A 13,309-nucleotide genomic window follows, 5' to 3' on the forward strand; every position below is an offset into this window, starting at 1 on the left:
AAGAGTATAGTGTATTGGTGTTTTAAACAAAACTCAAGAAAAAGGCGCAAAAAACTGAGCCAATCAGTGTTACAGAGACAGAGAGCCAATCAGTAATGAGACAGCATCAGGAACCATCCTCCACATCAGTGAGGAAAGTGTATCCATGAACAATCAAAGCCAACCAAGATATTAAAAAAAGGAGAAACCAGTCAGGTCAAATTGGCTATAAACGTATCAACCTCCGTTTTGGCTGTGAAAATGCGGATTTCCCCCATATGAGAAACTCTTAAGGGTGCTGGAAATTGCAGTGTGAATTTAATTCCCTTTCCAACAATCTTGAGCTATGCAGTGTCAGTTCGTGCCTAGCAGTCATCATGAGCTCAGAATAGTCAGGAAAGATTAACAATTTTTGATCACTGTAATGCAGTACATTTTGCTTGCCATATGCATTAAGCCCTTTCATTTTATTCAAAAAATTAAGATACTTCAAAATGACCTAAGTTTATCTTCAGGAGCCCCGAAAGGACAGAGACAGTGGACCCATTTGATGATCATTTGGCAGTCGGTGACATTCAAGGACAATGCCTATAGAAGCGCAGCTATACATCATTGTAGGAGGGCCTCACCTTGTATCTTTTCTGGTGGGCCTACAATTCGCAGGTTGTTTCTCCAACTTTGATTTTCGAGGTCATCTAGCTTGTCTTCCAGTATGTGGTTTTTCTGCTTGAGATGCATGAGACCCATCAGCCGAGTCTCATGCCTCTCAACGTTCTATTCTACAACTTCAAGAAGGTTATGGTTAGCCTTGACTTTCTTGTGCAATTTATCTATAGAAGATTGCATCCTTTGCAGTTTTATTTATTTGTAGTTTTTCATTGACTACCACCACAACCGCCTTTGGAAGCTCTCTCAATAAGGTGCTTGAGATAGTATCCTGTAAAGGGTCCATATCTGTCGCCATCTTATCTTCTTGTGTCGCAGATTTTTCTTGCCCTATACTTTTGGGGCATGAGGACATTTCCCCTACCAAGTATTGTAGCAAATGTGATCTTTTCAGTATGAGAAGATCGGTTCCTATAGGGAACTGGCTTAGGATGGTAGCTGATCCCCTGGAAGCTCAGCTGCTCAACCTCCACTCAGCAGCATGTCATCTCCGGAAGTCCCCCAAATCATTGGTTTTGTCAAGGAGCATTTTGTTACTTCATTCCAAATGATCAATCTTTCAATATTCCTCAGAGAGTGACAGTGCCGTCTTGTCCACACTTTCCCCCAATTCATCAACATACACTACCAAAGAAACCAGCTAAGCCACTTTCTCCACTGCAATCTCTAATCTGGTGTCAAGAGAGGTATGTATTTTAGCCAATAATATGTCATAAACCCTCTGATGGCATCAATTAGATCCGGAGATATATCCAAATCCAGGCTTCCAAGGCCCAGTCTTCTTTAGGGACCTTCTTGTCAGCCACCATGCGTTCACCTCCTCTCTTCAGCTAACATAGCTGGTGTCCCTAAATTTCAGGAACAGAATATTTAGGAGCCGCCTCAGTCATGATTTACCTGCGAAGGGGAACCAGATATTTAGAAATAAAGGGCTTTATAGGACATGGCTGTGAAAGAAGGAAGACATGAGGCTGTAGTGCCCCTTGAGCCTTTTTATTAAACCAATAATGACATACATTAAGCTTGCCAGTCCACACACACACCCCTGCTCCACCCCATCTGGGAATACAGAGACATGCTAACACACTCTTCAATCAGGACCAGGAGCTACAAAGTGACAGAAAACCGTCCAGCCCTCTTCGACTAACTCAAAAGGATTCAAAATGGCTGACATTCCTGGTTTGTTCTGATTACCTGCAGCAGACATCAAGTTGGAGCTTGTGGGTGACTTCTCAGAAAACAGCCTTCTTCACCTTCAGGGCCACGAGGAAATACTCTGACTCCCATGCATGCTCTGCACAAGCCCAAGGCCTAAATTGCACTTTCCTGGTCTCCCACACACAGGATCTTTTTTCCTGCACTCAGGAAATGCCATGCTGATATGCTGCACAGCTCTGCACTGCTCCACTCATGCCACCAATTACCCTCTCTCCTCCTCTGTCGGCAAGGAACTCTCAGACCACCCCAGCACCATTGGAATAGTGCTGGACAAGAGAAACTGGTCTGCCTTGCACCAGGGACCCAAGCATTAGTATAGCACTCGCTCCTACCTTTTTGTAACTTTCTTCAGCAATTTCCCACATAAGAGAGACAAAAAGAAAAAAGTAAATCATTTCCCTGATCCAGAGAACAGACTCCAGGACCAGAAAGAAGTGCCAGAGGAGAAGTGGAGAGGGTAAGGAATGAGGGAGCCAGCACCACTGGCTTTCAAACTCCCAACAGCAAAGGATAGATAAGAGCACCTCAAGGGCCAACACACATCCCTGCTTGTCCCTGCTCCACCCGAAGGATAGCCCCCCCCCCCCAGCAACCTCTGGGAGCAATTTGTCCACCAAACCAGACGACTGCTGGTTAGATACATCTACCATCTGGTGAAGAAAGAGAATACTGGTGTCTGTAGGTGGCACAGTGCCTTCAGTACAGTAGTAATCAGTGAAACTTTGAATCTCTCTTTCCATCTGCTGGTAGGGGAGAAAAACCCAGCCATCTGGACTAGTCTGGTGGATGAGTAGAAAAAGGTTTTATTCATTCCACTTATTCCATTGCTAACAGGAATCACACAGGATAATGGTGAAAACTCACTGTACTGGTTTTGACCGGCATTATGCCAAGGTGGCATTAAACCAAGACACTATCTGCACCATTATAACAGTCTGTGTAAAATATTTTAGTGCAGTTTTACGATTGTCTTCACAGTAATTCAAAGTTAGCTATTTTATTTTTGGGAGAGACACATGCCTGATAACTTGAACCAGACATATGACACAAAATATTAAAACTTCATATTCTTTAAAAACCATGTTGAAATACACTGAGACTACTATAGTCAAAATCACAGACTCTATATCCAGTGGAGCGACTGTGACCTATACAGCTACCAGCATTAGAGGAGGAAGAAAATCCAAGTCACTAAAGAATGGCATAAAGCCTAGACATAAGGAAGTCCAAAATAAGCAAAAATTTTAAAAAGACCTTGGAGACCAGAGGTTCTATTTCTTTTTGAAATTTCTTTTAGCAATTTTAGCAATTATGAAATGTAACAGATTGATAGCACTGGCAGCTGCCATTCCTCATATATCCACAGAACAGGCACATCAATAAAAACTTGGCTCTCTCATAAGAAACTGACTCTAAACCTCAATAAAACTCAAATAATTGTTCTTGGCCATTTCTCACCTCAGTCACATATCCCATCAACCATAATGTTCAATAATCAAACAATTCACATTTCTCAAAACATCCGCATCTTAGGGGTAACAGTGGATCTGACATTATCTCTAAAACCACAGCTCAAAACAATAATTCAGAACACTTATACTAAACTGAGGTTATTACAATCACATAAAGCCTCTCCTCAACCAAAACGACTTCAGAACAGTATTATAAGTCCTGATAATTACAGGATTAGACTTCTGCAATACTCTTTATATTGGCCTACCTCAAAACTCACTTAGATCCCTACAAGTTGCGTAGAATTCATCTGCAAGATTACTCACAGGTACACACCAGTATGAACACATTACTCCAATTCTTGAGTCATTTTATTGGCTTCCTGTAAAATGGCAGATAATATACAAAATATTGGAAACAGTCCATACCCTCCTTCACAATATCAATAGCCCTTGGACCAGCTCAATCCTAGATTTCTACATACTCGCCAGGAACCTCCGATCATCCATCCAATTTCTCCTTGACATCCCAGCAACAAAACACACCAGGCTAGCAGCCACACAGGAATGAGCATTCTCCATTGCCAGACCGACCAGCTGGAATTCAGTCCCACTAGAATTATGCTCCAGTCCATGTAAAAAGGAATTCAAAAAAGCATTAAAAATGTACCTATATATTCAGGCTTTCCAAAGTCAGGCCCATATGTAAAGGACCCTCTGGTTCTGTTACTATTAAGCCTTGGGTTAGTCCTCAATTAAATTAGTGCAGGTTAAATGTGTCGAGGAGGTTACCATTCCATACAGCCCCTCCCTTTGAGAGTTCTGGAATGGCTATCCCCCTGGGAAGGCTTTTTAAGCAGCTCTCTACAGAGAGACTGTGGGCAGTCCCTTATGGTTTTCTTGGAGTGAGGAGGTAGGAAAAGCTTTTTCTGGGTTGGATTTGTAAGTCCAATCAGAGGAGTCAGGCACATCCTTCCTGGGGATTCTAATCAGGGTTGGGGGGGTATTCCTTCCAGTCCACTCACTGGCTGTTTGAGATTTCTCTCTGGTTATTTTGGGGTTGTTACATTTTTTTGTGGTAGGAGCCTTGTGAGACTCTTGGATACCACCTGAGCCCAAGGCACAAGGAACCCTGGGTGTGGGGGTGCCCTTGGTAGGGAAAACCTGCCTTCCATACCCTAAATGAAGAAGGAGTTATGGTGGTGCAAGGAGGAACTCTGGTGCTAATTTCAGTTGAAAGGGAGAAGACTTTCAGCCCGATTTTAAATGCCTGGGCCTTGTGTGCACCACACGCATTTTGAAGGGGCCCAGCCGCGCACGTAATCCTCATTATGCGCACAAGAGTCGGGCTGAAGAAAAGGGGCGGGGAGTGGCAGTCCAGGGGGCAGGGTGGGATGGAACTGGAGGTGGCCGGTACAACGGCCATTTCCTGCTCTGCCAGCGCGTGCAACTTACACCAGCTCAGGAGCTGGCGTAAGTTCAAAAACAAGAAAAAAAAAAGCTTGGGCCTTCTAAGGGGTTAGGGGGGAGAGGGGAAGAAGAAGGGAGGGCAGCTAGGAGGGTATGAAATTCCCTCCCAGTCTGCTCCAACTGGGAGAGGCCTGATCTCGTCACCGCACATAAATTACAATTTTCAACCCCCCTTCTGCGCGCCACCCTGGATTTTATAACATGCATGCGCGCGTGTATTTTTTAAAAATCTACCCCTCTGGTTTTTGAGAACCAGGAGGAAGGTTTTTTGGCTGCTTGTTCCTAAGTCCCTAAGTGGGTCACTCCCATCTGGGATCCAGAGAACAAGAAAGATAACAGAAGAACTAGTTAACTGTGAATAAGACTTTTTTGACATCATCACAGAGAGAGAGGGATTTTGAACTCTCTGTGCCTAGACTGTTGTGCCCATCTAGGGTTGGGGGTTGGAGGTTGGAGGTGTATTCTTGCAAGCGAACAGGTACCTTGTTCACCTGGGGTCTCCATTTTGTTTTTCCATATCCAGAAGGGTGGATGTGCCCCTGGTTTCTGTAAGAAGAAACTCCTGCACAGATTGTGGAAAGAGACTGTGATTCACAAGCCACTGTGGTGCTGAGGAGTAAGTTATGATGTCATTTACCCATCTGATATATCATCAGTACAGACTTTAATTTTTTTGGTTACTACCTCTGAGTCTATTGTTTCTAACAGCACACAGTGGGCATAAGGGACACCATTACCTCTCTCCCAGGGTCAAGGAAGAGAAAGGAAATCACCCAAGCATTTGGAGCCTTGAAAGAATACATCTTTATACTAAATGCTCCTCTGTCAACAATGTTATCTAGCAACCTCCATTGTTACCTAATGTTAATTAGTTCTCTGATGTTTTTAATGTAAATTGTTGTTATAATTGTAAACTGGAGTGAAGGCAGACACCAAACTTAGGTATAAAAAAAACATTCAAATAAAATAAATAAATCTTTCACCCTACCCTAAAAAGGATCCAGGCCCTGAGGCTAAGAGACTGTGTTCAGCTAGCTGGACGTTCCAGCCGAAAAAAACAAACTTTCTTTTATGGCCCCATCAGTGTGCAGTCCGCACTCAGGGATGGGATTGCATATACATCCCCACAGAGAATACTGATGTGTGTAACTGATTTATGATTTAATAGGAAAATTAGGACTTACCTGATAATTTTCATTCCTGTAGTACCAAGGATCAGTCCAGACTGCTGGGTTATGCCTCCCGTCCAGCAGATGGAGTCAGAGAGAAACTGAAAAGGCACCACTGATATACCCTGGTATAATCCATAACAAAGCAGTATGAAAATTAGAAAACTATGGCAAACTCTGTGACTAGATCAAGATAAAGATGAAAAGTATGAACATGTGGAAAACGAGGAAACCATGCAGACAACCATACAAAAAAAGAACAAGTACCCGTAAAAACGGAACCCGAAAAAAGGAACAACAGTTGCGGGACTTTACACTCTTCACTGATATGGGCGGGCGTCTGGACTGATCCTTGGTACTACAGGAATGAAAATTATCAGGTAAGTCCTAATTTTCCTTTCCCTGTACGTACCAGGATCAGTCCAGACTGCTGGGAAGTACCCAAGCTGCCCTAAACGGGGTGGGACCCTGACAGTCCCGCACGAAGCACACCACCGCCAAAGGAGTCCACCGTCGGAGCGCGCACGTCCAAACGGTAATGTCTCGCAAAGGTGTGCAACATCTTCCAAGTAGCCGCTCGGCAAATTTCCTGTGAGGAAATAAAACCACTCTCTGCCCAAGACGCCGCCTGGGAGCGTAGAGAATGAGCCTTAAGACCCTCCGGAACGGCGCAACCTTGGGAAATGTAAGTAGAAACAATTGCCTCTTTCAACCAGCGTGCTATCGTAGCTTTCGAAGCTTTATTCCCTTTCTTTGGACCACCCCACAAGACAAACAGATGATCAGACAACCGAAAAGGGTTGGTAACGTCCAGGTACCGCAAGAGCGTCCTTCGAACATCCAACTTGCGAAGTTCCGGTTGCCGCGACACCTCAGCTCCGTCCACCGCAAAAGCCGGTAGGTCCACCGTCTGGTTGACGTGAAAGGCGGAAACTACCTTAGGCAAAAACGAGGGAACGGTACGTAGTGAAACCCCCGAATTAGAAATACGGAGAAAAGGTTCCCTACAAGACAACGCCTGAAGTTCCGAGATTCGGCGAGCCGAACAAATAGCGACGAGAAAAACAGTTTTGAGAGTGAGATCCTTGAGAGTAGCCCTTCGTAGGGGCTCAAACGGAGAAGTACAAAGACCCCGGAGAACCAAATTTAAACTCCAAGAAGGACAGATAGGTCATACCGGGGGTCGCAAATGTTTAACTCCTTTTAAAAATCGTGCAACGTCCGGATGCATGGCAATGGAAATTCCGTCAAGTTTACCGCGGTAACAGCCTAGGGCTGCTACCTGCCACGCAGAGAATTATAGGATAAACCCTTCTTTAGACCCTCTTGCAAAAAAGTCAGAATATGAGACACCGTAGCCTTCCGCGACGGCACTTCCAGACCCTGACACCAGGAGTCAAAAACTCTCCATACCCTGACATAAGCAACAGAGGTAGAGGGCTTACGAGCCTGCAGAAGAGTAGTAATGACCGACTCGGAATATCCTTTCTTTCTCAATTGCCGCCTCTCATAAGCCAAGCCGCTAGACAAAAGCGATCGGCCTGGTCGAAAAATACTGGACCCTGCCGAAGGAGCCGAGGCAGATGACCGAGACGCAAGGGGCCGTCCACCGCTAGATTGATGAGGTCGGCGAACCACGGCCTCCTTGGCCACTCCGGGGCTACGAGAACGACGGGTCCCGTGTGGGATTCTATTCGCCGCAATATTTTCCCCACCAACGGCCACAGTGGAAACGCATACAGAAGAACGTGCGTGGGCCAGGGAAGGACTAGCGCGTCCACGCCCTCCGACCCGTGTTCCCTTCTGCGACTGAAGAAGCGAGCTGCCTTGGCATTCAAACGAGTTGCCATGAGGTCCAACCGTGGAGTTCCCCACCGGCGACAGATGAGTCTGAGTGCCTCGGGAGATAGTTCCCACTCTCCCGGATCTAGTCGTTGCCGGCTGAGATAGTCTGCTTGAACGTTGTCGACTCCTGCGATGTGAGACGCCGCAATCCGAGACAGGTGCTGCTCTGCCCACACCATCAATTGGCTGGCTTCGGTTGCTACTGGTAGACTCCGTGTACCGCCTTGGCGATTTATATACGCTACTGTGGTTGCGTTGTCGGACAAAATCCGAACTGCTCTGTCCCGAATCAAAGGCAGAAAATGCTGTAACGCTAGGCGAACCGCCCTTGTTTCCAAACGATTGATAGACCACTTGGTCTGAGGAGGCGTCCAACGTCCCTGAGCGGACTGAGACTGACAGACTGCTCCCCAGCCCGTCAGACTGGCATCGGTCGTGACAATGATCCATTGGGGTGGCTCCAAATCGGTACCTCGGAGCAAGTGGACCGGATCCAACCACCACTGCAGACTGGTCCTTGCTGGGGGTAAGAGTGGCAAAGGTATCTGAAACTCTTCCGATTTGGGGTCCCAACGAGACAGAAGGGCCCTCTGTAGCGGCCGCATATGCGCAAAAGACCACGGAACCAAATCCAGAGTGGACGCCATATATCCAAGGACCTGTAAGTAATCCCATACCACTGGCAAGGGAAGGGCGAGGAGACGGCGAACGTGCGCCATCAGACGCTCCATCCTTGCCTGTGGCAGAAAAACCTTTCCCACTTTGGTATCGAACGAGGCGCCCAGAAATTCCAAATTCTGGGAGGGAATCAGATGGCTCTTGGGGTAATTGACTACCCACCCCAAGGAGTGGAGCCGATGGAGAACTGCCTGAATTGCGTCTTCGCAGAGACGTCGCGATTTTGCCCGAATGAGCCAGTCGTCCAAATAAGGGTGTACCAACACTCCGTCTCTCCGAAGACTCGCCGCCACGACCACCATTACCTTGGTGAACACTCTCGGAGCTGTCGCCAGACCGAACGGAAGAGCGCAGAACTGGAAATGAGATCCCAGGACCATAAAGCGCAGAAATCTTTGATGGAACTCTTGGATTCCTATGTGCAAGTAAGCCTCCGTGAGATCTAAGGAAGCCAAATACTCGTCTTTGTGTACCGCGGCGATGACTGAGCGCAGGGTCTCCATCCGAAACCGCGGTATGCGCAAAGCCCTATTGACCCGCTTGAGATCCAGAATCGGCCGGAACGTGCCCTCCTTTTTGGGAACGATGAAATAGATGGAATAACGGCCTGTGCGTTGTTCGGCGGGCGGCACTGGCACTATTGCTCCCAGCTCCTGTAACCGCTCCAGGGTCTGAGCAATTCGCTATTGCTTTATCAGAGAACCGCTGGGAGAGATTAGGAACAAATCGCGCAGGGGCCTTGCAAAATCTAAGGCGTATCCGTGAGATATAATGTCGAGGACCCATTGGTCCATGGTAATTGTGGCCCATTCCTCCCGAAAGTAAGAGAGTCGTCCTCCGACCTCCGGGATGGAGGAATGGACCGGCGTCCCTTCATTGAGCCGCCTTAGAGGTGGTGAAGGTATGAGACGCCCCTGCGCGTGCCGGCCTTCTACCACGAAAGGAAGGAGTCCATGACTGGGAGCGCGTAGAGGGCTGCCTTGTAGCAAAAGAGGAACCCCTCCCCGATCGAAAACGTCGCTGCCCGTGAAATCGTCCGCGGAAGGTACCCGAAGGGCGAAAAAATCTAGGCCTGTCCTCTGGCAACTTGAACACCTTATTCTCCCCCAAAGACCGGATAAGGTCTTCTAACTCGGTGCCATATAGTAGTTTTCCCCGAAAAGGAAAAGAACCGAGTTGGGCCTTGGAGGAAGAATCTGCTGCCCAGTGACGCAGCCAGAGTAACCTCCGTGCCGACACTGCCGAAGACATAGACCGGGCCGAAGTGCGGAGGAGATCATAGAAGGCATCTGCGGCGTAAGCCACCGCAGATTCTATGCGGTTTGCCTGCTCTGCTTCATCCGGAGGCAGATCCTGAGATGTCAACATCTGTTGTACCCAGCGAAGGGTAGCCCTTTGTACCATGCAACTGCAAACGGCCGCCCGTACTCCCAAGGCTGAAACCTCAAAGATGCGCTTAAGCAACGTCTCCAACTTCCGATCTTGAAGATCCTTAAGGGCCGTACCCCCTGTTACGGGAATGGTGGTATGTTTTGCCATGGCAGTGACCGCCGAATCCACCCTTGGCACCCTAAGGAGCTCCAAGGAATCAGCAGAGAGAGGGTAAAGCTTATCCATAGCCCGGCTGACTCTAAGAGTTGCCTCCGGATTATCCCATTCCCGGGATACAAGCTGAAACAGTTTATTGTGAAAAGGAAAAGCATGCGCGGGTGTGCGGAGCCCGTCTAATTCAAAATCCCCTGGCTGGAATTTGAGTCTATCTGGGGTACTGGAATCCTTAGTTCCCTAAGAACATGAGTAATCAAAGGATCCAATTCTTCCTTATGAAATAACCGGAGAATCTGAGGATCATCCCCCTCAACCGGGTCCGTACCCCCCACATCCGTATCAGGATCCGGAGTGGACGGATCCTGTGAAAGGGGAACCGGAGCTACATGCTGAGGTTTTGGAGGGGGTGCCGAAGGAGCTGGCGTAGCCTGCTGCGGAGGATGAGGAGGAGCCGGAGCTGGATCCCCCAAGCCAAAGAGACCAGTAGAAATTCTCCCCTGTTTAGCTGGGCCAGGATTACCCTGTTCCCATTCCGTTTCGGCTTCCATATACGCCTTATGGAGCAAAAGAACAAATTGTGAGGTAAAGGGATGAGGTCTTTTCAAAGAGCCTCCTTTTGCTCCCACAGGTGGCAAATCCATAGGGCCTGGCCCGCGGGGGCTAAGGTCCGGCGGGGACAGAGGGGGGAGGTCCTCCCCTTCTTCTGACAAAATCGCGTCGCGATCAAACTCATTCAAAATGGCCGCCGAATTTTCTAAGATGGCTGCCGCCCCCGGTATCGGCAGCGAGGACTGCCGAGATTTGCCCGACGCTGCCCGTGCACCAAGCCGAGGGGAAGGGGAGCCCCCAGCCGCGGCTGGCTCCCGCGAGGAACCCTCACCCCCGGGAAGGCACCGGGAGCAAAGGCCCTCGCGGGAGAGCCGGCGGCCCGGATCCCCACATGCCGTGCAAACAGTTCCTCGGGGCATTTTTTTTTTTTTTTTAAAGAAAACCAAAAAACGGCGCGAAAAACGGCGCGAACAAGGGCTGGGTGACAAGCCACCCCTTCCGGAGACCACAGTGAGTAAAGCAGGCTGGGACAAAATTACCTCTTTTTTTTTTTTTAAAATATTGAGAGCGCTGCCACCGGCAGCTAAGAAACTACCTCACAGACAATTTGATAGTGGAGCCTGTAGGGGGTGTAGCACACCCGGCTAAACTTTTTTCTCCGAGGAATTAAACTTCTCAGGAGGCGGAGAGGGAGAGTGACCGGCCCACCGATTAATCCTCCCCTCCTCTCACTGGGTAGGGCTGAAATAAACCACGGGAAAAGGCTGTAGGGCAGTGCCCTGCCTTGCCTGCTACGGCTCCTATTAGCAGTACCAAATTAGGTACAAAGCATTACCTTGATCCAGTCACAGGATTTCTCCTATATACTAAGTCAAACCTGATAGGGAAACCCCTTCACAATTCAATTTACAGGAGATCAGGACCGCAAGGTTATGCTCTCTCATCTGCTGGAGTCAGAGATATACTAAAGGATCGCAGGGGGCGCACCAGGGTATATCAGTGGTGCCTTTTCAGTTTCTCTCTGACTCCATCTGCTGGACGGGAGGCATAACCCAGCAGTCTGGACTGATCCTGGTACGTACAGGGAATTATGTTTTATTCTACTGTTATTCTTGAAGAGATACTTTGTGAACATGACTTTGTAAACTGCCCCAAACTTTGGAGGGTGCAGGATAAAAGAAATTCAAAATAAATAAATAAAATAAATGAGGAACCATCTGCAGGAAGTGAGAAGGGGAATCAGTTTTTGTTTTATTCAATCCTTGGTCTCTCACCTCTAATGCTACCAATTAAAATGCAACTGAGATGGTGTTTTGAATGATAGTTATTTGACTGGGACCAAATAATTTTCATATGGCAATAAGTTTCATTCATTGCTTGGGAAGTATCCAAAACTAGTGATTTATCCGCTGAGACATCAATACCTATCCACTCTCAAAAAAACCTCAATAACAATTTTTAAGCATATAAAAATGTATTTAAGACAATAAAAGAAAGAGCATTTCAATGTATATATTTTTTGTTTTCAAAAGAAACAATGAATAAAATTTAAAACTTTGAAAATGCAATTGCAAATTGTTACCACAAGCAGACAAATCATTGTCAACAGGCCACAACTTTGGTGCCTTTGTGTATTTGTGCATCAATACAGAAGGGAGCCGAAGAGCATTCTACTTCATGCCAAGCAATACATTTGGACTCTAGAGATTTAAAGCAAATAAACAACCACCTGAATGATAAAAATTATTCTAATTATCAAAGTATGAATTTTCAGACAACCGCCCCAGATTCATTTTACATATAATAGCATGCTTTGGAAAACAATCCACTATTGCAAGGGCCTCAGAGACATCTTTACTGTCATCCTTGATCTGGACCGTAAGCAGGACCCATCTGTGATAACGGCTGTATGTTTTCACTGCTGACTGAGATATGGCACACAACAGAGGAAACAGAAAAGTAAACAGTAGGTTGCCAAAAGGAAACTGGCTGTTAGGGTCTTACCCTTGCTTTTTAAGAAATTGCTGCAGGTCCTGAGAGATGTTTGCTGTTTTCCGTCCAACTGCTAAGTACAGGTTAGGTCGGTCAAAACCAGTGCAGATGACTTGAGGGTTGTAGAGAGTCAGAGACTGTTTAATGTCTTCTCGGATGGAAGGGCTTGCAGTGGCTGTTAAAGCTACAATGGGAACCTAAAAAGAAACAAAAGGAGGTGGAAAACAAATAAGTTGTTGGTAGAAATGTCACTATACAGATAATGCATAAGCACATTTTTCTATTTTGCATATTTCTATTCCAAAAGACAAAAAACTCTGCAATGATAGGCCATCTGCAGGACAACCCCGTAACCAGTTGACTCACCCCAGGATGCTGCCATGCCATTCCCATCGGGCCCTCCTCCTGTAGGCACATATGTGCACCAGCACGCTAAATATAGTGAGCCTGCGGCAGGAAGAGGGCTGACTTGCTGCCTGATAAGGGCGCCGGCTGGGTATTTAAATCTAACACTTATTCCCAGCCAGCACCTCAGCAATAGGTATCTCCTGCTGTGCTCCTGTCTGCAGTGCATGTTGCTCTGTGAAAATCCTGGACACTACGCAAACCGCTGCCCCGAGAATGGAAAAACTGCTGTGCCTAAGGTTGGGTAGGGGAGGCAACTCTAGGTCATACTTCTCCCTCTCCACAAATGCTTGTTCCTTTAACCCTTATCAACGGTGCCCAAGAGATCCACATGGAGGC

General features: G+C 47.2%; 1 protein-coding gene across 1 annotated transcript in view; it reads right to left on the reverse strand.

Annotated features, from left to right (window-relative positions):
- WRN (WRN RecQ like helicase) overlaps nt 1-13,309 on the reverse strand; it is a 983,741-nt gene that overhangs the window by 614,750 nt on the left and 355,682 nt on the right. Inside the window, exon 11 of the mRNA XM_029601951.1 lies at nt 12,578-12,762. Within this exon, the coding sequence (XP_029457811.1) occupies nt 12,578-12,762 (185 nt within the window). The remainder of the gene's footprint in view (nt 1-12,577; nt 12,763-13,309) is intronic.

The sequence above is a fragment of the Rhinatrema bivittatum genome, chromosome 1 (assembly GCF_901001135.1).
Source record: "Rhinatrema bivittatum chromosome 1, aRhiBiv1.1, whole genome shotgun sequence".
Taxonomy (NCBI): domain Eukaryota; kingdom Metazoa; phylum Chordata; class Amphibia; order Gymnophiona; family Rhinatrematidae; genus Rhinatrema; species Rhinatrema bivittatum.